Source organism: Leucoraja erinacea, chromosome 3 (genome assembly GCF_028641065.1).
Source record: "Leucoraja erinacea ecotype New England chromosome 3, Leri_hhj_1, whole genome shotgun sequence".
NCBI lineage: Eukaryota > Metazoa > Chordata > Chondrichthyes > Rajiformes > Rajidae > Leucoraja > Leucoraja erinaceus.
The window spans coordinates 27,654,527-27,677,503 of NC_073379.1; the positions used below are offsets into that span (position 1 = coordinate 27,654,527).

The 22,977-nt window shown below is 44.7% G+C and overlaps 1 protein-coding gene across 1 annotated transcript in view; it reads right to left on the minus strand.

Moving 5' to 3' along the window:
* palld (palladin, cytoskeletal associated protein) overlaps window positions 1-22,977 on the minus strand; it is a 241,572-nt gene that overhangs the window by 31,157 nt on the left and 187,438 nt on the right. The window contains 2 exon segments of the mRNA XM_055632345.1: window positions 510-648; window positions 3,289-3,945. Coding sequence (XP_055488320.1) covers window positions 510-648; window positions 3,289-3,945 — 796 coding nt within the window.

The following is a 22,977-nucleotide window of genomic DNA, read 5'->3' on the forward strand; positions in this document are numbered from 1 at the left end:
CCTTCCTCAGATGAACTATGTGAGTCAATAAACCTGCCCAGGTTGTTTGTAGACAAGGAACTGCAGATGCTGGAATCTGGAGCAAAGAAATGAGCTTCTGGAGAAACTCAGTGGATCAGGCAGTGTCTGTGGAGGGGACATTTTTTGTTCACACTAGTTCTGTGTACTACAAACCCCACAATGTTGAGGACGTGCTGCCGAGAGGGAGAGAGGACCCTAAAACAACGAGGGACCCGGTGTGGGACGTCACCGAGAATGAAGAGGGCCCATTGGGGACTACTTTGTTGGCATCCTATATGTGGCGACTCTTTGCATATTTTGTGTATGGTATGCAAAACAAAGAATTTCAATGTGACATGTCATGTGCTAATACAGTATCAATCAACCAATCTATGTTATCCCACTCTTGCATCCACTCCCTACACTCCAGGGGCAATTTACAGCAAACTATTAACCTACAATAGACATAATGAGTCAACCCATTGCCGGTTCTTGGTCCATGGTGCTACCTGCCCATTGCTGACGCGCTCATCTTTGAAGCGTAGTTTCCTCTCCAGATCCTGAATGACCGCATCCTTTGTTCCCTGGATTTCTTCGTCCGTGGCCAGGCGAGGAGTTCTGCTGTCTCTCTTCAGGCTTTGCGGGGTTCTGCAAAGAACGACTGGGTTAGGACTGCTTAGGGCAATGCGGCCAGCTCCAAAACCAGTGTCGGAGAACGGAAACAGAGCTCAGAGATGCTACAAATAGGCTATGGGTCAGGCAGCTTGTGCGGAGAGAGAAACAGAGTCAACCGCCGAGGTCAGTGGTTGGTAAGTGTCATCAAATTTCTCTCGCCACAGATGCTGCCGGACAAGATGAGTGTTTCCAGCAACTGCTGTTTCCAGCCATTTCCAAATCCGATTTTCACTTGTTGATATCGAATAATGATGGGGATTTCCGTATGCAAGTAGAAATAAAAACTAGTTGCACTTAAAATTCATTATGAAAGGTTAAAAAAATTACCTTGCTACTTATTTTTCCATCACGGATCATTGAGAGGCAGAGATCATTGGGGTGATTATAGAAATTGTCAGGGTGGAAGGTTATCTGGAATAGCAACCATGAACATTCCAAATCCCAGAGAGCACACTACTAATTTGTGTAAAAACATCCAGTACAAAGAAGGAACTGCAAATGCTGGTTTACAAAAATAGAACACAAAGTGCTGGAGTAACTCAGCGGGTCAGGCAGCATCCTTGAGGAACATGGTCTGAAGAAGAGTCCTGATTTGAAACGTTATTGTCTATTGTCTACTTTTACCTATCCATGATTTCCACAGATGTTAGACACAAATGCTGGAGTAACTCAGCGAGTCAGGCGACATCTCTGGAGAAAAGAATAGGTGCTGTTTTGGACCCTTCTTCAGACTGAGAGTCAGGGGATAGGGAAAGTAGAGTTCCAGAGATGCTGCCTGACCTGCTGAGTTATTCCAGCATTTTGTGCACTAAGTTGTGTAACATCACTATAATTGGAATCATGGTGAATCTCCTTTGCAAAGTTGGTGACACAGTTGGTGAACGGTACTGCACACAGTATTCCACAAGTGGTCTAAGTGGTGTTTTGCAGAGTTGTAACTTGGTTCTTCTTGGTTCTTGGTCCTCCAAAATATTCCAAATGGAAATTAAACTGGAGGTGGTGAATTGAGGGCTTAAGCCAGAAAGGGTTATCGGGAAGAAAGAGCTACCTTAAATTTAGTTGCATCTGGTTGGGTAACTATAGTAGGGTGGAGATTATTCCATGCTTTAATTGTGCGGAGGAAGAACAAATTGCTGTACACATCTGTCTTTGTAGCTGGGATCACAAATTGACATGCATGTTCAGTAACGGCTTCATCCCTGCAGCCATCAGGCTATTAAACACTGCAACTTCCAAATAACCTCTAAACTACATAGGCTTAGGGGCATTGGTTTTTGTTGGGCATTGTCTTTTTGCACTATTATTGTTTGTTTGTTTTCATATATGTGTGTGTGTGTATATATGTGCATGTATGTAAACACATACACTGAACTCTTTTTCTCATTTATTATATTGTTTACAGAGTATTATGTTTACATATTCTGTTGTGCTGCTGCAAGTAAGAATGTCATTGTTCCATCTGGAACATATGACAATAAAACACTTGACTCTCTATCACAATTCTGATATTCTCTGTTCCATCTATGTAAGCACCAAACCAAATAAGTTCTTCACCACCCAATCTACTTGTGCAGTCACTTACAGGGAATTGTGAACTTGTACCCCCAGATCCCTTTGTTCATCAACAATCCTTAGAGCTCAACTATTTACTGTATATGTCCTATTCCTATTTAACTTCCCAAAAACTGATAGTTGTTAGGATTAAATCCCATCTGTTCAACTTTCCATCCCGCTATGCTCTACATCCACCCTATCCTTCATGCAGGGACCCCAGCAGTCCTTCCAGATGAGATGGAGGTTCACATGCACCTCTTCCAACCTCATCTACTGCATCTGGTGTTCCCAATGTGGTCTGCTGTACATCGACGAGACTGAGTGCATTCCAGGCACTCACTATCCTCTGTGTAAAGAAAACTTTACCTCTCTCACTTTAAAGCTATATATATATATATCTGTGTGTGTGAGTAAGAAGGAACTGCAAATGTTGGTTTACACCTAGGATTGACACAAATGTTGGAGTAAGTCAGCGGGTCAGGCAGCACTCTAGAGAAAAGGGCTATGTGACTCTTGGTCTGGAACAGGGCCTGGAATCCAGGTGAGTTGTGGTGAGGACCAGGGAGGGGAGTCACTGGTCGCAGCCTGCGGGCTGCCGGAGTGCAGGTATGGGTTGGCGGTAGTAGGTTATGGCCTGGGAGCGGCTGGGGGCGACGTCAGAAGCCCAGCCTGGCGATAACCAAAATTCCAGCGTAACCAAAATTCATTATTAAAAGATAGACACAAAATGCTGGAGTAACTCAGTGGGTTAAGGAGCATCTCTGGAGAAAGGAATAGGTGACGTTTCAGGTTGAAACCCTTCTTCGGATGCTATAATGTCATAATGAGGTCCGTAATAACGAGGGTTTACTGTATATTGCAAATGGCCGAGATCCCAGCACAGATAAGTCATAAGAGCAGAATTAGGCTATTCGGCCCATTGAGTCTGCTCCACTCCGAGAGAGATCACACTCCATGGCACCCCCTGCAAACCGTAATGAGTACCGAGAGGAAAGCGAAGGCCACAGACCAACACGTTGCATTGTAGGGCAGTCGTGAGACACCTCTGCTCTTACTTACATTGGCACGGCTCCTTTAGGCAGGCCCAGAGCGTTGACGGGCAACACGGCCGGCTTTGATGGCAACATGGAGCTGAGGAAAGCCGCAGGCGACTGGCCGGAGTGGGGGGAGGCCCTGCCGGCGGAGGGTGAGAGGTAGTGGGGCTGCAACGGGGAGGCTAGGAGCGGTGGAGGCGGAGGAGGCAGAGGGTAGGAGTCCAGCGGGTAGAAAGCGGAGGGGCTTTGGATGGGGGGCGGCGGGGGAAGCGGAGGGGAGGGCGACGAAGGGCCCCAGGGAGAGCCGGAGCCGGAGCCGGAGCGTCGCTGATCGCCCTCCCCCTGGGACAGAGGCAAGACCACCCGGTTAAAGGGTCTGTGAGTAGCGGGGGGAGAGAGGGGTGAGGACAGGTTAGAACCCGAAGACCCAGAAGGAGACAGATACCCGGCAGAAGATGAGAGGCTTTGAGCGGCAATGAACTGCTTGGGCCGAGCGTAATTGAAAGTTGTTGTTTGCTGCATGGCTGGTGGAGTGTGAGGGTTGAGCACACTCATGGGGGCAGGGGGTGGCTGGGCGGAGGTTGGAGAGCACAGCAAGAGCTCAAGTGACTGCTGGCCTTGTTTTCCTGCTTGTTGTTCCTGCAACACTTGGTTCTGCAGTTGCTGTAGTCTCAGTGGATCACTGTAACACAACAAAGAACATATCAGTCAATAAAGGGCGGCACCCTGTTACCACAGTAGTGTTGCTGCCTCACAGCGCCAGTGACCTGGGCTCGATCCAGACCACGGGTGCTGTCTGTACAGAGTTTGTACATTCTCCCTGTGACCGCGTGGGTTTCCTCCAGGTGCTCCGGTTTCCTCCCACACTCCAAAGACACACAGGTTTGTAGGTAAATTAGCTTTGGTTGTAAATTGACGGCTATGTTCTTCTCTCTGTTCGCATGGAATGAAGTCATGATAGAGTCATAGAGTCATACACCTTGGAAAAAAAGCTCAAAATTCCTCGGTGCAACCACGACAGTTTGTAATTTATGTTACTTTGGCGTGGAAACAGGCCATTTGGCCCATCATGTCCACACCCTCTATTGATCATCTGACCACACTCGTTCTGTTGCCCCACTTTCTCATCCACACCCTACACACTAGGGGCAATTTTACAGAGGCCAATTCACCTAAAAAAACCTGCACATCTTCAGGATGTGGGCGGGAACCGGTGTACCTGGTGGAATCCTGCACGGTCACAGGGAGCATGTGCAAACTCCACACAGACAGCACACGAGGTCAGGATCAAACTCAGCTCTGTAGCAGTGTGAGGCAGCAATTCGCCCAGCTGTAAAACCGCAGCAAGTAAGAATTTCATTGCTCGAAAACCAGAGGACATAGGTTTAAGGTGAGGGGGGGGAAAGATTTATTAGGAACCTGAAGGGTAACTTTTTATACAAATGTGGTAGGTATACGGAACGAGCTGCCGGAGGAGGTAGTTGAGGCTATAATGTATAAGAGACATTTGGACAGGTACATGGGCAGGATAGGTTTAGAAGGACAAGGGCCAAGCATGGATAGGTGGGACTATTATAGATGCGATATGTGGGTTGGCATGGGCAAGCTGGGCCGAAAGGCCTGTTTCCACGATGTATGACTATAAGTCTATTCTGATCCCGTTGCATACGACAATTAATGACTCTTGACTTTTGAATTCAGTTCTTTGAACCACTGCTAAATTGTAACAGTTATAGATAGAGCAGGCTGCTAACAGGGAACCTCACCCAGCAGATAACGATGGAATTAGTATCCGGCATCTATTCTGGCTACATTTAACAGACAGCATTGGCTTCTAAATTGTCAGTTAAGTGATGAAAGACCTTCCTGTTCGTACAGCGTTTGCAACCACACTGACAGCGCAGACAGCACTGGGAAGTTATCACTCAGTGACTGATCTTCCTGTTGGCTGCCACACCATGCCCATGTGTTAAGGATGATCCACAGGTGGACTGCTGAGACAGCTCAGACATGGCTGAATCACTGAGAATTAAACCAGACCAGATATTGCCTTCATCAGAGAGTGAAATCAGACAAGGATGAAGAGACGGGAGGGCGGCACAGTGGCGCAGCAGTAGAGCTGCTGCCTTGTAGAGCTGGAGACCTGGGTTTGATCCTGACGACGGGTGCTGTCCGTATGGAGTTTGTGCGTTCTCCCTGAGACCGTGTGGGTTTTCTCTGGGTGCTCCGGTTTCCTCCTACATTCCAAAGACGTGCAGGTTTGCAGGTTAATTGGCTTCTGTAAAATTGTAAATTGTCCCTAGTGTGTAGGATAGTGCTAGTGCATGGATGATCGCTGGTCAGCATGGACTCAGTGGGCCGAAGGGCCTGTGTCCAAGCTGTGTCTCTAAAGTCTAAAGTAAAACAATATTTGACGCCTGTTGCAGTAACACAATAGGACGGGGTCAGGCAGATGGAGAGCATCAGCCATCGTTGTTGACAGAGTTATCTAATTTAGCACTCCCTCATGCCTCATGGGAGGGGAGAAGAGGGAGTGATGTTTCCCTTCATTATGCTGGTGGCCTTGCCGAGGCAGCGTGAAGTGTAGATGGTGTCAATGGATGGGAGGTAGGTTCATTGTCGAAGCTTTCTGGCTGACGTTCTCCCTCACGGAGGGAGAGGCACTGAGAGGTGAAGCCCAGGCCGACAGCACGTTAATTATGTAAAATGACAGGCTTTGGTTGGCTTAGGTTTTTCAATGTCATGTTGACCAAACTAAAGTGAGAAGCTTTACTTTGCATGCTATCCAAAAATATCCGATACTGTATACCACACTGTAGATACAATCAGTTCAAACTCAAGTACAGTAGGTAGAGCAAATGGAAATATGTTTAGTTTATCCTTTCCTTGTTGCTGGCTTTGATTCGTTTGGTACATTAATTTGTTCTTTGTACCTTTTCAGACCAGTATGAGGAAGGATTCCCACCCATAACTTTTTTCCAGAGATGCTGCCTGGCCCAGAGTTACTCCAGCATTTTGTGTCTATCTACAATACTGTAAGTGTGGCCTCACCAATGGCTTACACAACTGGAACATGACCTCCCAACGTCTATACTCAATGCTCTGATTGATGAAGGCCAACGTGCTGAAAGCCTTCTAGACCACCCAACCTACTTGTGACGCCACTTTAAAGGAACTATGTACCTGCACTCCTACATCCATCTGGTCTACAACGTTCCCTATAAGCCATGTGCTGATGTTTTAGAGTGGAGGTATTGTACTTAACACATGAGTCAGAATGGAGTGCTGGCTCAATTCCAAGTGTAATCCGCTCCAGTCAGGTTGACAAAGATGCTTGGAGCAAAATCTCAGAACCATTCCCGTCTTGGAAATTGCAGGATGTCAGCTAATTTGCTGCCAGGAAGTGTTGAAGAAAAAGCCCTGAGGCATCAGTTTGTAAAGGCGGCATTCATACCTCCAGTTTTTTCCTGCTTGCAAAGACCTTGCTTGGAACAAGAGTTTTGGATTCATGGATTTACAGTAATTGTACAGCAGTTTTCCAGATACCCTCCTCGATCCTCCCACCTACCACCGATAATTACGGCCATTTGAATGTAGAGAGAAGTACAAGTGGATATATTGATGGTGTGTTCCCACTTGGAGGTCTGGCATTGCCAGCTCAGTTTAACCAGCATCCTGTGAACTTATAGTTTGGTTTAATTATTGTCACGTGTACCAAGGTACAGTGAAAAGCTTTTTTGTTGCATGCTATCCAGTTAGAGCAAAGACGAAACATGATTAGAATCAATCCGTCCACAGTGTACAGATACAGGATAAAGGGTGCAAGAAAAAGTCCAGTAAAGTCTGATTAAAAATAGTCTGAGGGTCTCCAATAAGGTAGATGGGAGATAGACCCCAAATGCTGGAATAACTCAGCGGGACAGGCAACATCTCTGGAGAGTAGGAATGGGCTTTTTGGGTTGAGATCATTCTTCAGACTACCACTTCAAGGTAGATGGTAGGTCAGGACCACTCTCTAGTTGGTGAGAGGACGGTTCAGTTGCCTGATAACTGCTGGGAAGAAACTGATAACTGCACACAACACATTTGTGGACCAGGGACAAGAAAGCCCTGCCTTACTCTTCAACGAGCAGAAGACGCAGCTTAAAGGAGTGGTTCATGCTCAAAATAAACCTGGCGTGTCAATCCCCGATCTGTTCGTTGAGACACAAGCCTTACAGAGTCCACTCCCAACACCGATGCTCAACATGCCACCAGCAGAAAATAGGAGCCTGGAATATGCCACTTGGCCCTTCGAGCCTATCCTACCATTCAATATCTGAACTACCCAGCCCCCCATCTCTTCTCTGCCACTTCCCCATAGCTCTCAATTCCTTACTTTTCCCAAACATTGAGCAAAACACAGTACTGGAGTAATTCAGCGGTCATGGAGCATCTGTGGAGGGAATTGATAAATTTCATCTTGGGTTGGCACCCAAAGTGTGAAAAGGTCCCAACCAGAAACGTTGGCTATTTATTCCCTCCACACTTGCTGCCTGATCTGCTGAGTTCCTCCAGCACTTTGTATTCTCCACAAATAGAACAAGTTAATGCAAAGAGAAAAATACCAGCGAGTAGAATATAATGTTATAGTGTAAAGGAGTTAGTTACACGTTGCAGAGAAGTAGCGCAGGGTGTGCAATGAGGTAGGTTGGAAGATCAAGATTGTCTGAAGAAGGGTTTCGGCCCGAAACGTCGCCTATTTTCTACGCTCCATAGATGTTATGATGTTAAGTTTTGATTGCGTCTCTCTCTCCCCAGATCAGCCTGTTTTGTTGAGTATTACCAGCATGCTCTGTTTTCATTATATTCTCATTTGCCACATGCTGTGAGGAGAGCTGTCTGTGATCTGTGACCACGGTTCTTGCTAGATTAGGATACCAAGGAAAGGGAATGGACACAACAGTGGCGATGGGTGGTACAGTGGCACAGCGGTAGAGTTGCTGCCTCTCAGCACCAGAGACCAGGGTTCGATCCTGTCTACGGTTGCTATCTGTTTAGGGAGTTTGCATGTTCGCAGGGAGTTTGCATGTTCTCCCTGTGACCACATGGCTTTTCTCCAGGTACTCCGATTTCCTCCTACATTCCAAAGGGTTTGTGCAGGATAGAAATAACATACGAATGATCGCAGCTCGGCATGGACTCAGTGGGCCGAAGGGCTTGTTTCCACGCTGTGTCTCTAAAACTGAAGCTAAAACAACATTACAGCTGATACATATGGTTCAGATTAGCCATGGGACTTTGGATGGTACACTATCCTGGATGGGTAAAACACCATAGCCATCAAAATGTTGCTTTTTAATAAGGAGGAATCATCTGGTACTTCCCAACCAAGTAACCCTTTTTCTTCAAATTTCTGTGGAACTTCTCTGCTGCTCATTCTACACACAAACATCCTCAGCCAATGCCTCCCACTCTCTCATTCCTTTTTGTGCAGTCATGCTTGTGTTTGGTCTTGTTGGGTATTCATGTTAGAAACACAAGGAGCTGCAAATGCTTGAATCTTGAGCCACGGAAAACTGATCGAGAAACTCAGTGGGTCAGTTTAGTTTAGAGATACAGCATGGAAACAAGGGTCTGAAGAAGGGCCCCTACCCAAAATGTCACCCATCCTTTTACTCCAGAGATGCTGCCGGACCCACTGACCATTCCAGCACCATGTGTCTATCTTCGGTATAAACCAGAGTCTGCAGTTCCTGGCTACACATGGAAACAAGCCCTTTGTTTCGTTGTCTCTAAATGCATTTCGTTGTCTCTGTACTGTACACTGACAATGACAATTAAATTAAATTGAATCTGAATCTTTGGCCCACCGGGTCCATGCCAACTAACCATCACACTAGTTCCATGTTATCCCAATATTGCATCCTACACACCCGGGGCAATTTTACAGAAGCCAACGACTTACGAACCTGCACGTTTTTGGAATATGGAGAAGAAATTGGAGCACCCGGAGTAAACCCATGCGGTCACAGGGAGAACGTACAAACTCTGTACAGATGGCGCCCATAGTCAGGATCAAACCAGGTCTCTGGCAGTGTAAGGCAGTGACTGTACTGCTGCACCACCGTGCCGTCCTATTTCAAGTTAGAGACACAAAGAACTGCAGGTGCTGGAATCTTCAACTGACGCAACGTGCTGGAGGAACTTAGTGGGTCACGCAGCATCTGAGGCGGAGCATAGATAGGACAATGTTTTGGATCGAGCTGAACACTGAAGCCAAGATAAACAATGGAAATCACAGAGGTTAGTGTGAATGCTTTCAAACTTGATGTTTTCTTAATTGCTGCATTAGAGAGCAGAGTTATGGGTCAGCAAAACAATGAAACATTAATAGGAAAAACAAGCCTTGTAAAATAACATAAGAGTAGTGTCTCCATTCTTTCCACACAATAGATGAACTCTGGAGGGCAGGGATGACAAAAGTGATAGTCGTGTGCATAGCAAGATTCAAAATAATTCATTGTGAAGAAGGGTGGCACTGTGGTTCAGCAGCAGATTCGCTGCCTTACAGCGTTTACAGCACCGGTGACCCAGGTTTGATCCCGACTAAACTAAACTAAACTAAAGGGTCTGAAGTATCAATCTGAAGAAAGGTCTGTGCTTGGGTAGCACAGTGGAACAGCAGTAGAGTTACTGCCCTGCAACGCTAGTGACCTAGGTTCGATTCTAACTATGGTTATTTGTCTGTATGGAGATTATACTTTCTCCCTGTGACCACATGGGTTTTCTACGGTTTCTTCCCACACTCCAAAGACGGGCTTAATTGGTTAATTGGCTTCTGTAAATTGTCCTAATATGTAGGATAGAACGTGTTCGGGGATCGCTGGTTGGCGCAGACTCAGTGGGACGAAGGGCCTGTTTCTGTATCTCAAAAACTAAAACTAAAAAAAGTAAATGTCTGAAGAAAGGTCTGAAGAGTCCGAAGGATCAATCTGAAGAAGGGTCTCGATCTAAAATATCACCTATCCATGTTCTCCAGAGAAGCTGCCTGATGCTGAGAGAATGGAGCAGCTGGGCTTCTACACTCTGGAGTTTAGAAGGATGAGAGGGAATCTCATTGAAACATATAAGATTGTTAAGGGTTTGGACACGCTAGAGGCAGGAAACATGTTCCCGATGTTGGAGGAGTCCAGAACCAGGGGCCACAGTTTAAGAATAAGGAGTAAGCCATTTAGAACGGAGACGAGGAAACAATTTTTTCTCACAGAGAGTGGCGAGTCTGTGGAATTCTCTGCCTCAGAGGGCAGTGGAGGCAGGTTCTCTGAATGCTTTCAAGAGAGAGCTAGATAGGGCTCTTAAAAATAGTGGAGTCAGGGGATATGAGAGAGAAGGCAGGAACGGGGTACTGATTGGGGATGATCAGCCATGATCACATTGAATGGCGGTGCTGGCTCGAAGGGCCAAATGGCCTACTCCTGCACCTATTGTCTATTGACTCGCTGAGTTACTCCAGCTCTTTGTGTTCTTTGTGATTCATTCCATTGGAGTAACCTCCTCCAGCTCCACCGTTCTCCAATCCCTGCTCTCCTTTCCTAATCACTAACAGCTGCAACCTTGGCCACGTATCCACTCTTGGGTCTGATGTTCCGAGCTCTGGAATTCCCTTAATGAGATATTCAAGGACGCCAGGGCTTCCCGACACTTGGGTGTGGAGCTCACTAACTACTAGTGGGAAGGTCAGCTGGGCCAAAATTTTGTGTGAATGTTGGATGCTCCTGATTACGAAAGGTAAATCATGTCTGACGAATCTTATAGAATTTTTCGAGGATGTAACTAGTAGCGTGGATAGGGGAGAACCAGTGGATGTGGTGTATCTGGACTTCCAGAAGGCTTTCGACAAGGTCCCACATAAGAGATTAGTATACAAACTTAAAGCACACGGCATTGGGAGTTCAGTATTGATGTGGATAGAGAACTGGCTGGCAAACAGGAAGCAAAGAGTAGGAGTAAACAGGTCCTTTTCACAATGGCAGGCAGTGACTAGTGAGGTACCGCAAGGCTCAGTGCTAGGACCCCAGCTATTTACAATATATATTAATGATCTGGATGGGGGAATTGAAGACAATATCTCCAAGTTTGCGGATGACACTAAGCTGGGGGGCAGTGTTAGCTGTGAGGAGGATGCTAGGAGACTGCAAGGTGACTTGGATAGGCTGGGTGAGTGGGCAAATGTTTGGCAGATGCAGTATAATGTGGATAAATGTGAGGTTATCCATTTTGGTGGCAAAAACAGGAAAGCAGACTATTATCTAAATGGTGGCCGATTAGGAAAAGGGGAGATGCAGCGAGACCTGGGTGTCATGGTACACCAGTCATTGAAAGTAGGCATGCAGGTGCAGCAGGCAGCGAAGAAAGCGAATTGTATCTTAGCTTTCATAACAAAAGGATTTGAGTATAGGAGCAGGGAGGTTCTACTGCAGTTGTACAGGGTCTTGGTGAGACCACACCTGGAGTATGCGTACAGTTTTGGTCTCCAAATCTGAGGAAGGACATTATTGCCATAGAGGGAGTGCAGAGAAGGTTCACCAGACTGATTCCTGGGATGTCAGGACTGTCTTATGAAGAAAGACTGGATAGACTTGGTTTATACTCTCTAGAATTTAGGAGATTGAGAGGGGATCTTATAGAAACTTACAAAAATTCTTAAGGGGTTGGACAGGCTAGATGCAGGAAGATTGTTCCCCGATGTTGGGGAAGTCCAGGACAAGGGGTCACAGCTTAAGGATAAGGGGGAAATCCTTTAAAAACCGAGATGAGAAAAACTTTTTTCACACAGAGAGTGGTGAATCTCTGGAACTCTCTGCCACAGAGGGTAGTTGAGGCCAGTTCAGTGGCTATATTTAAGAGGGAGTTAGATGTGGCCCTTGTGGCTAAGGGGATCAGAGGGTATGGAGAGAAGGCAGGTACGGGATACTGAGTTGGATGATCAGCCATGATCATATTGAATGGCGGTGCAGGCTCGAAGGGCCGAATGGCCTCCTCCTGCACCTAATTTCTATGTTTCTATGATACCTTGTCATCAAAAGCAAGGCAAAATCAAATTTAGTTTAGTTTAGTGATATAACATGGAAATAGGCCATTCAGCCCACCGAGTCCATGCCGACCAGCAGTCACCCATACACTAATCTATCCGACACACTAGGGACAATTTGCAGAAACCACTTAACCTAAGAACCTGCACGTCTTTGGAATGTGGGAGGAACCCGGAGCACCCGGAGAAAATCCACGCGGTCACAGGGAGAATGTGCAAACTCCAGATCGAACCCTGGTCTCTGGCGCCACTGTGCTGCCCCAAAATGGTGTACAATGCTTGTCTAATGTCATTTGTCCCCATACAAGGTCTTTGAGAACACTTAGATAGAAAGCTTAGGCTCTCACTATAGTTAGATAAAAGCTCCACACCTGAAGTGTTCTAGGCATCTTCTTTACCTTCTTTACCTGTCCATTGTCTCTGATGTTCTTCACCCTCACATCAATCACACACTTGTCTCCAGCTTCCCCTCCACCTTCATTTGCCCAGAACCCTCAACTCAAGAAAGCACTACAATGCCTCTACTTCGTTAAAGATTTGGCATGCATCCAATAACTCAGCTCAAGAAAAATCAAGTTCTAAACCAATACTTTGTTAGAAGACTAAAGACATTTGGCGTGTCTCCAATGACTCTTACCAACTTCCACAGATGCACATTAGAAGGAATCCTATCGGAATGCATCGCAGCTTGGTTTGGCAACAGCTCTGACCAAGACTGCAAGAAATTGCAGAGAGTTGTGGATGTAGCCCAATTCATCACACAGACCAACCTCCCCTCCCATCCACTCCTTCTACACCATGCTGCTTCAGGAAAGCTGCCAACATAATCAGGAACCATTTATACCCCGGTCATTCCTTCGTCTCCCCTCTCCTGTTGGGCAGAGATACAAAAGCTTGAAAGCACGCACCACCAGATTCAGGAACAGCTTCTTCCCCACTTATCAGATTACCAAGCTAAATGTATGGTCCCGATCTTCCAACCTACCTCATTGCAGCTCTTACACTTTTTTTTTTAAACCTGTACTTTTTCTATAATTGTAATGCTATTACATTATAACATTGTATTCTGTATTTTTTCCTTTCCACTACCTGTTATACTTGTGTATGGCTTGATTGTACTCATGTATGGTACGATTTGATTGGGGTCTAACCTGGATACAGGAACCTGAGACCGTGACCTCCAGGTTCACGAACAGCTTCTTTACATCAACCATCTGCTCTTGACACCCGGCACATACGTAACCATAGCCTACCATAGCAATGAACTACAATGGACTTGGTATAATGTTGCACTACGTATTTCGGCTTGCACTATTATGGTCTGGTTACCTAGTATAACTGATAATGAATTGTATTATTGTTTATTGTGCGTATATTTGTCGGAATGTTGCATTAATGAAAAGCAAGAATTTCATTGGCATATCAGGGGCACATGACAATAAACTCACTTGAACTTTAATGCCGCAGCAAGTAAAAATTTCATTGTTCAGGTCTCAGTGGATATGACCATTAAACACTCTTTACTTTACTTCAGACTTTACTTTGCAGATACAGCATGGAAACAGATCCTTCAGCCCACCGGCTCCACGCCAACCAGCGATCACCCTGTACACTAGCATTATCCTAGGCCAGGGGTTCCCAACCTTTTTCGTCCCGTTTACCCCTGACAACTTTAATAGCACATAACAATGTTATTTCACTTATTTATGAACAACTAATGCTGAACAGATACCAGTGTACCAGAACCAAACACAGTCAGTCAATCAGAAAAAATAATCCAGAATCAACAAATTTACCCCCCGAGTAGGTGAAATTTACCCCAGGTTGGGGGAACCCTTGTCCTAGGCAATAGGGACAGGTTCAAATTTACAGAAGCCAATTAACCTACAAATCTTCATGTCTTTGACACGTGGCAGGAAACCGGAGCATCCAGAGAAAACCCATGCAGTCACAGGGAGAACGTACAAACTCTGCATGTGAGGCCAGGATCGAACCCGGGCAAGGCAGCAACTCTGCCGCTGCACCATCCTTGACTCTTGATTCTTGACTAATGAACAAACTAAGTCGATCAGCCTGCATCACTGTTCTGCCTCGATTATTAAAATAAAGAAGGGTCCCGACCAGAAACGTCGCCTGTTCATGGTCGCCAAAGATACTGCCTGACCTGCTGTGTTACTACAGCACTTTGTGTCCTTGTGTGTAAACGAATATCTGCAGTTCCTTGTTTCTACATTAAAATGAGGAACTGTTCAAAAATCACAGGAAATAATTAGCTGTAATGAGCCTCCCACTCAGATCTTAAATGGCATTCTTGTCTTTGGGATTAGATTGTGATTACATTTCCTCTCTTCCCTTTCAAGAAATCCTTATTGTCCCTATGAAGATGATATCTCACAGCTCAAAGCCCCCAAATGATAAATATTACAATCCAGTTTGGCAAAAGTTCTCAATCAACCCTTGCCACAATTTGTGCTCTCATTGAGTCTTGTAAAATACACGTCGGATAAACATAGCAAAATCACAAACTGTTAATTCTGCTCCTATCGCTTATGAACTTATTTTGCACGTGGCATTCTCACTAAAGGAACCCACTTAGATTATCCACAATTAGATTAGTTTAGTTTATTAATGTAATGCGTACACGTGCGTACAGTGAAAAGCTTTTTTTGTTGCATACTATTCAGTGAACATAAAGACTATGCATGATTACAAACAAGCTGCCCACAGTGTATAGATACAGGATAAAGGGATAAGATTCAGTGCAAGATATGTCCAGTAAAGTCTGATTAAAGATAATGGCATCTTTCCTATATCAGAGTGAGCAAACCCTGAACACAATACTCCAGTGCGGTCTCATGTCTACTGTTCTAATGGTTTACCTCTGTAAAAAGCCATATAACAAAGACATTTCAGCTACAATAGGAAGCAGCAGTTCTTTAAATTATCTCCCATTTCCTCCACCGACCGGCATTGTCTTTCCATATGTACATGATCTCGACATATGGTTCCTGAAACCCTTCTACAGTAATATATGTGGTCATCAATCATAAGTAATTACCCAGGGCAGACATCATACTTGGGAGTGCTGGATGCATTTCAGCCTGATTCACATTGCAGCATTATCATCTGAACACATGTAGCTCTGCAGTATCATTTCTAGAAGACTGTTTAAAGGCAAAACAAAAAGTGCTGGAGGAACTCAGCAGGTCAGGCAGCATCTCGGGCGGACATGGATGGGTGACGTTTCCAGTCGGGACCCTTCTTCAGACTATTTGTGTTGGGGCGGGGGGGGGGGGGAATGGAGGAGGGAGTAGAAAAACTGGGAGGGGCAGGACAAAATGTAGGAGCTACACAAGGAGAGCATACTGACTGGCCGCATCATGGCCTGGTTCGGCAATGTGAACACCCAGGAGCTAAAAGGAGTGTAGAAAGTTGTGACCACTGCCCAGTGCATCACCGGCTATGACCTCCCCACCATCGAAGGGATCTATTGCAGTCGCTGCCTCAAAAAGGCTGCCAACATCATCAACGACCCACACCACCCTGGTCACACACTCATCTCTCTGTTGCCATCGGGAAGAAGGTACAGGAGCCTAAAAACTGTAACATCCAGGTTCAGGAACAGCTTCTTCTCCACAGCCATCAGTCTATTAAACACGACATCAAATAAGCTCTGAACAATAATAGTCTATTATTATTATTATTGCACTCTATCTGTTTATTTATTGTGTTATATGGTCTATGGTCTATAGACACATTGAACGTTTATTTTCTGTTTTGTATTATGTTTACATATTCTGTTGTGCTGCAGCAAGTAAGAATTTAATTGTCCTATCTGGGACACATGACAATAAAACTTTCTTGACTCTTGAGCAACCGATGCTGGTTCACACAAAAGGACACAAAGTGCTGATGTTCCACACCTCTTCTATCCTTGTCTCATGCTTTTTGTCTTTTCATATCTGGCATCTGCCAATCAAAAACCCTCCTCACCTATATCCACCTATTACTCGCTTGGCTTTGTCCTGCCTCATCTCTCTTCCAGGTCTCTTCCCCGCTACTACAATCAGTTAAAGAAGACTCTCAACCCAAAACATCGCCGACCCATGTTTTCCAGAGATGCTGCCTGACCCATTGAGTTACTCCAGCACTTTATGTCCTATTTACGTCAACCAGCAGTTCCTTGAGTCTACATTTTACCACATTGTTGCCTGATCTGGCGGGTTTTTAAAGTATAAAATGCCAGAAACACTTAGCAGGTCTGGCAGCATTTGAAGATGGAGAAACGGTGAACATTTTGGTCCCAGGATACTTATCATGGGTGTTTTATTGTCTTCTATCCTAAAATGGAACAATGGAATTCTTACTTGCAGCAGCACAATAGATATATGAATATGGTGCTCTGTAAACTAACTGGGTCTGAACTGGGACATGGAGAGGCATGTTACTGTTCACTTGCAGTTGGTTTTGCTGAAAATGAACTTGAACTTTTCCGCTCGCCCAGTTCTGACGAAGAGTTCGCAACCCAAAATGCTAACTGATTTTTCCTCTGCAGATGCTGCCTGACCTGTTTTAGATTTCCAGCATCTGCAATTTATAACTTTATTTTACTCTTTAAACTTGGGTTGTTTTCATTGATGGGAGATTTAAAACTATGGGATTATAGATTGGTTAAATAGCAAGGATTTTTTTCCTCCAGGGAGAGGCTATTCATTCGGGACACTGATTTTAAGTAATTAGTCAAAGGCTTACAGGTCAGTTGGGGAAATTAGTTTTCAACACCTGTAAGGCAGGCGGAGATAATACTTGGATGTACACAATGTGAATCGAATATGTGGATAGTGAAAGACCTGGATAGAGTGAATGTGGAGAGGATGTTTCTATTAGTGGGAGAGTCTAGGACCAGAGGCTATAGCCTCAGAATAAAAGGATGTACCTTTAGAAAGGAGATGAGGAGGAATTCCTTTAGTCAGGGGGTAGTGAATCTTTGGAATACATTGCCATTTATGGTTGTGGAGGCCAAGTCAATGGTGGAATTTAAGGTGGAAATTGACAGATTCTTGATTAGTATGGGTGTCAGGGATTATGGGGAGAAGGCAGGAAAATGGGGATGAGGGGGAAAGGTATATCAGTTCCTATAGCTTATGAAATTATGTTCTGTAATAAGTTCATAAATCATTGGAGCAAAATTAGGGCCATCCATCGTCTATTCTGCCATTCAATCATGGCCTATCTATCTTTCCATCTCAATCTATCCAATCTCCACCTTAAAGATACCCAATGAATTGTTGGATTAACAGCTGGCCAGTGTGATCAGGCTGTGTAGATTATTGGAGCCACACAGTTTTCTTGTGATAAAGACAAGTTGAGAAACTTGGTTAAAAGCGTAGGGGTCTGGGCTTTATAAACAGAGGTATAGAAAATGAGAGTAAATATGAAGTCACCCATCAAAGATAGAGATGATACAACAATTTTCTCTATGAAGGTCATCGAATCAGTTGCCCGTCTACACTAAAGGACACAAATTGTTGGAGAAACTCAACGGGTCAGGCAGCATCTCTGGAGATACTGATAGGAAAGGACTTGTCTTTCATGGACGTGAATGTTTTGCCCATGTACACTAGTTGCATCTTTCCTCTCACATTCCTATCCCCTCCCCGATTCTCTGCCATGTAACCACACTAGTACAATAGTGTAATGATCAATTACAATGTACAATGACCAATTTATCATTGTAGACCCTTGGTCTATCTTTAATCGGACTTTATTTACTTGACTTTATCTTGCAGTAAACATTATTCCCTTCATCACGTATCCGTGCAGTGTGGAAGGCTTTATTGCGATCATGTATAGTCTTTGCGCTGACGGGTTAGCACGCAATAAAAGCTTTTCACTGTACCTCAGTACACATGTCATTAAACTAAACTAAACGATCTCCCAGCACATCCATAGCATTTGGGAGGAAACTGGTGATGAATTTCTACAGGGGCATCACAGTGGTAGAACTAGTGTACAGGGGATTGTTGGTGGGCGTGGCCGAAGGGCTGTGTTTCAACATTGTATCTTTAAAGCTAAAAAACAAACACTAAAAACTCTGATAGCAGCCGCCCAATGCTGGGTAATTCTCCAGGGAACTCGTGACGAGTTGCTCGAACAGCCCTGGTGATGACAGGAGGGTGGCAGGGTGCCAGAAACCTGCTGGCATTAAGTAGCGATCACATTAGGTGAGACGCACCCTGGCACTTCGCTGCCAGGTAAACAGTGCTTCTGTAGCTGTGTAGGTCTGTGGTCTCTTGGCCAGGAGTAGCATCAATACCCCAGCCAGTTGGCAAGAAGTGAGTGTGTGCCACAATCCCATTCCTTCATTGAAAACACGTTGACCACATCAAACGGCTGGCAAGCTGGGAATGCTGTGTTCTGCCCCCACCACAGTTATCCAGCTTTCTCCCCCTCTCTCCCCCCCCACCACTACAAATACATCTAAAGAAGGGTCTCGACCTGAAATGGCGCCTATCCATGCCCTCCACAGATGCTGTTTGACCCGTTGAGTTACTCTTGTACTTCGTGTTTTTACATAGGAATGTGGTCAGTGATTTCAAACCTAGACAATGTTTGGCACGGTGGCGCAGTGGTAGAGTTGCTGCCTTACAGCACCAAAGACCCAGGTTCGATCCCAAACCAGGGAGGTGTCTGTACGCAGTTTGTACGTTCTCCCCTTGACTGCGTTGGTTTTCTCCAAGATCTTCAGTTTCCTCCCATGCCCCAAAGACAGGCAGGTTTGTAGGTTAATTAGCTTGGTATAAATGTAAAATTGTGTGGATGAAAATATATGGGGGAGGGAGGAGAGGGGGGAAGAACCAGGGCTTTACAGTAAAATGATTTGCAAAGGCAACAAAATCTTCCCGTCTTGATCATCTACTTTTAGTTAAAGTGCACTGAAATTGAGAGCCGGGCTAATTTTTGGTTTAATTCTTTTAGGAAAAGAGAACAGATGTTTGTTTGGCTTAATTCTTTTAGGAAGAAGGAGCAGATCATAGTTTGGGAATTTTTTTTAAACATCTATTTAATGCAATTGGAATGTGTCCAATTCGCCTCCTCCTCTCGTGTGGAAAAAATATCCTTTCTTCAGAATGGCTTCCATATGTGGAGAGCTTACTGAATGGAGAGTCTGCACCCGCACCCCACATAACCTTCCCTCTAATACTTTCCAATTTAAACAGCATTCTTCCCTTAAGTGAGTTCCCAATTTGCATGCCCACATCTGCAGATGTATAAACATGCATTCCGAGAGAGAAGTTACTGACATACCGTGCAGACTTTCACCATTACATAAGAGAGCTTATCTTTCCACTTGGAAAACTGCTTGGGATTCAAAACCAGCTAACCTTTCAGTCGTTCACTCCTGTCCCCACACCAGCACCCACATTCCTCAGCTCTGTGGATCATTATCCTTACCAATTTGAGGAAATTGGGAAATGGGTAGAAGGGGATATGTAAAACACACGCGCACATAAGTGTCCATACCTATACATATGTATACAGTCACACACCACACTCACACATATAAGCATGCAGACACACACACCATGAATACACACATGTCTATAGTTGCACACCACACTCACCCATATATCAACACACACACACAGACATAAATATATATCTCAACAATTATGCACACACCACTCACACATATAAACACAGACACACCACACTCACGCACATATGAACATGCACACGTACACATCGCACAGGCACACATTAACACACACACACATTCACCAAAGTGCACATAATACACACGTCGACAGTTACACGTACCGCACTCACGCACACATAAACACAAATCACATACCAAAGTGCACTTAAGTACATAAATGTATACGATTACACACATGCACACATAAATACACATACACCAAAGTGCACAGAAATACACAAATATAGTCACACACACATAAACATGCATGCTTGTTAAAAATAACCTTCACCATTTTTGGAAATACAACTCTCTCTTTTTTTCTCGTTCTCTCTGTCTCTCTGTCTCTCTCTGTCTCTCTCTGTCTCTCTCTGAAAACATTTCCACTCAAATGATGAATAGCTTTCCGACAACATCACATGCCTTAAAGGCTTGACCCTGCTGTGGTAAATATAACCGGGCTTGTTCTGCTCTTCAACTGCTTTCCTGACTTGCTATTGTAAATAAAACAAGAGGGAATACGAACAAAAATCCACTCAGGTTGACATGGGCACTCCTTAAATGGAAAACTCCAACAGAGATAACCTCTGCTCAGATCCAATTGTTTCTGAATGAGGAACCACGAGATAGACTCTTGAGTTGAAACTCAGTGACACACATACCCTACACAGTAATTGTTTCTATGTTCTAAAAGGCCTTCTTTCAGTAATCTAGCTCCCTGGAATGAAAAGAGGCCATTATTCCTATCCATGTAGAAACAAGGAACTGCAGATGCTGGTTTACACAAAATGCAACACAGTGCTGCAGTAACTCTGAGTCAGGTAGCATCTCCGGAGAACATGGATAGGTCCAAACCCAAAACATCACCTATCCATGTTCTCTGGAGTTGCTGCCTGACCCACTGAGTTACACCAGCACTTTGTATCCTTTGGTCTGTGAATGACATTTTTCTGTAGATACCCTGTTCCAAATTTGGGTAATTAGATTAAATTAAGGCCTGCTTTATTTAGCCAGTCAAATAAATGTTCACACAGAGTGGTGGGTGCCTGGAACATGCTGTTGGGGGAGGTGGTGGTAGATATGATAGCAATCTTTAAGAGACATTTAGACAGGCATAAGAACAGACAGGGATTGGAGGCATATGGTCATGTGCAGCTTACATTGGCAAGCCATCGGATGTCCCGGATTGGCAAGATGTGCTTCACAAAAAAACCTTTTCTGCAAATTGAAGATTTCTACTAGTTCTGATGATGATTCAATATAGAAAGAGGCCATTTGGTCTATTATGTCATTTGCAATTGCAGAGTTGTAGATGTAGTCCAGTCCATCACACTGACCAGACTCCCCACCATTGACTCCATCTACACTTCACGCTGACTTGGAAAAGCAGCCAACATAATAGAGGACATGTCCCATCCCTTGCTGAATCTCCCTGCTTCCATCAAGCACCTTGCTTCCATCAATGCACTCTAGTGTTAGATATTTCCAACCTAGGAAAGGTTCTGACTGTCTATCCTATCCGTGCTTAATAAATGAACCTTTTCAGTGAATTGAAGACATCTAGTTGATATGATCCAACATAGAAAGTGGCCATTTGGCCCATCGTGCCAGGGCTGGCCCTTTAGAAGGCCCCACCTAATTAATCCTATTCAATTCCCTGGAGCCCTGCAGACTTCCTCACCACATTTATCCAATTCCCTTTTTCAATTGATTATTTGACCTGCTTCCACTGACTTACCAAGAGATACACTCTAGGTCTAGGTTGGCGGGTATATGAAACAATCTGCCAGAGGAGGTAATTGAGGCAGGTACTATAACAAAATGTAAGACATTTTGACATATACATGGATAGAAATGGTTTAGAGAAATATATACGGCCCAACAGGGGCAGGTGGGACTAGTGTAGATGTGACATCTTGGTCAGCACGGGCAAGTTGGGACAAATGGTCTGTTTCTGTGCTGCATGACATTAAGATATTATAACATGAAAGGATAATCCTCATTCTCCTCAGTCTGAAGAAGGGTCCTGATCCAAATCTGCCCATTTTCTCCACGGATGCTGACTGACCTTCTGAGTTCACCAGGCACTTCGCTTTTAAAAAAAAAACCTGTCTGGTCTTCTTCCTAACGATCAGTTACTTAAGAAATGTAGCCGTCCATTCCACAAGGACAGTACCCTGTGGAGCTGGGAAAGTATTCTTCTGATCTCCTGCCTTGCAGACTGTTTGTAGATATTGGAACGGTGCCGAACAGTATAAAGTCTTGTGGCCTGTGGCTCAATTGGGAACACTCCAGACCTTCAGTCGGAAGGTTCTAGTTCCTCCATGCAGACCTGAGTTTAAGTACTGAGGCTAACAGTTCTGTGCCAGAAGGAAAAGGACTTTATTCCTTGGAGCACAGGAGAATGAGGGGTGATCTAATAGAGGTGTACAAAATCGTGAGAGGAATAGATAGGGTAAATGCACAGTCTTTTATCCAGAGTAGGGGATTCAAGAACCAGACATTGGTTTTAGGTAAGGGGGGAGAGATTTAATAGGAACCCGAGGTGCAACTATTTTACGCAAAGGGTGGTAGATATGTGGAATGAGCTGCCAGAGGAAGAAGTTGAAGCAGGCACTATCACAATGTTCAAAAATATTTGGACAGAATTTGGCCAGGTTCAGAGGGACATGCGCCAAACGTAGCCTGGTGGGACTAGTGTAATTGGGGCATGTTGAATAGCGTGGGCACGTTGGGCCGAAGGGCCTTTTTCGATGTCGTGAGACTTGATGACTAATAAATGAAACTCTCTTGAATGAACGTCAAAGTTCCTGTTGATCTAATTCAAAGAAAAACAAGTTTGCTCTGTCTCGTTTTTATCCCTTAATGAACATTATAGAGATTAAAGGGTCATTATATTGTTTGTGGAAGCTTTCTGTGTACAAAGGAACTGCGTCATTCTG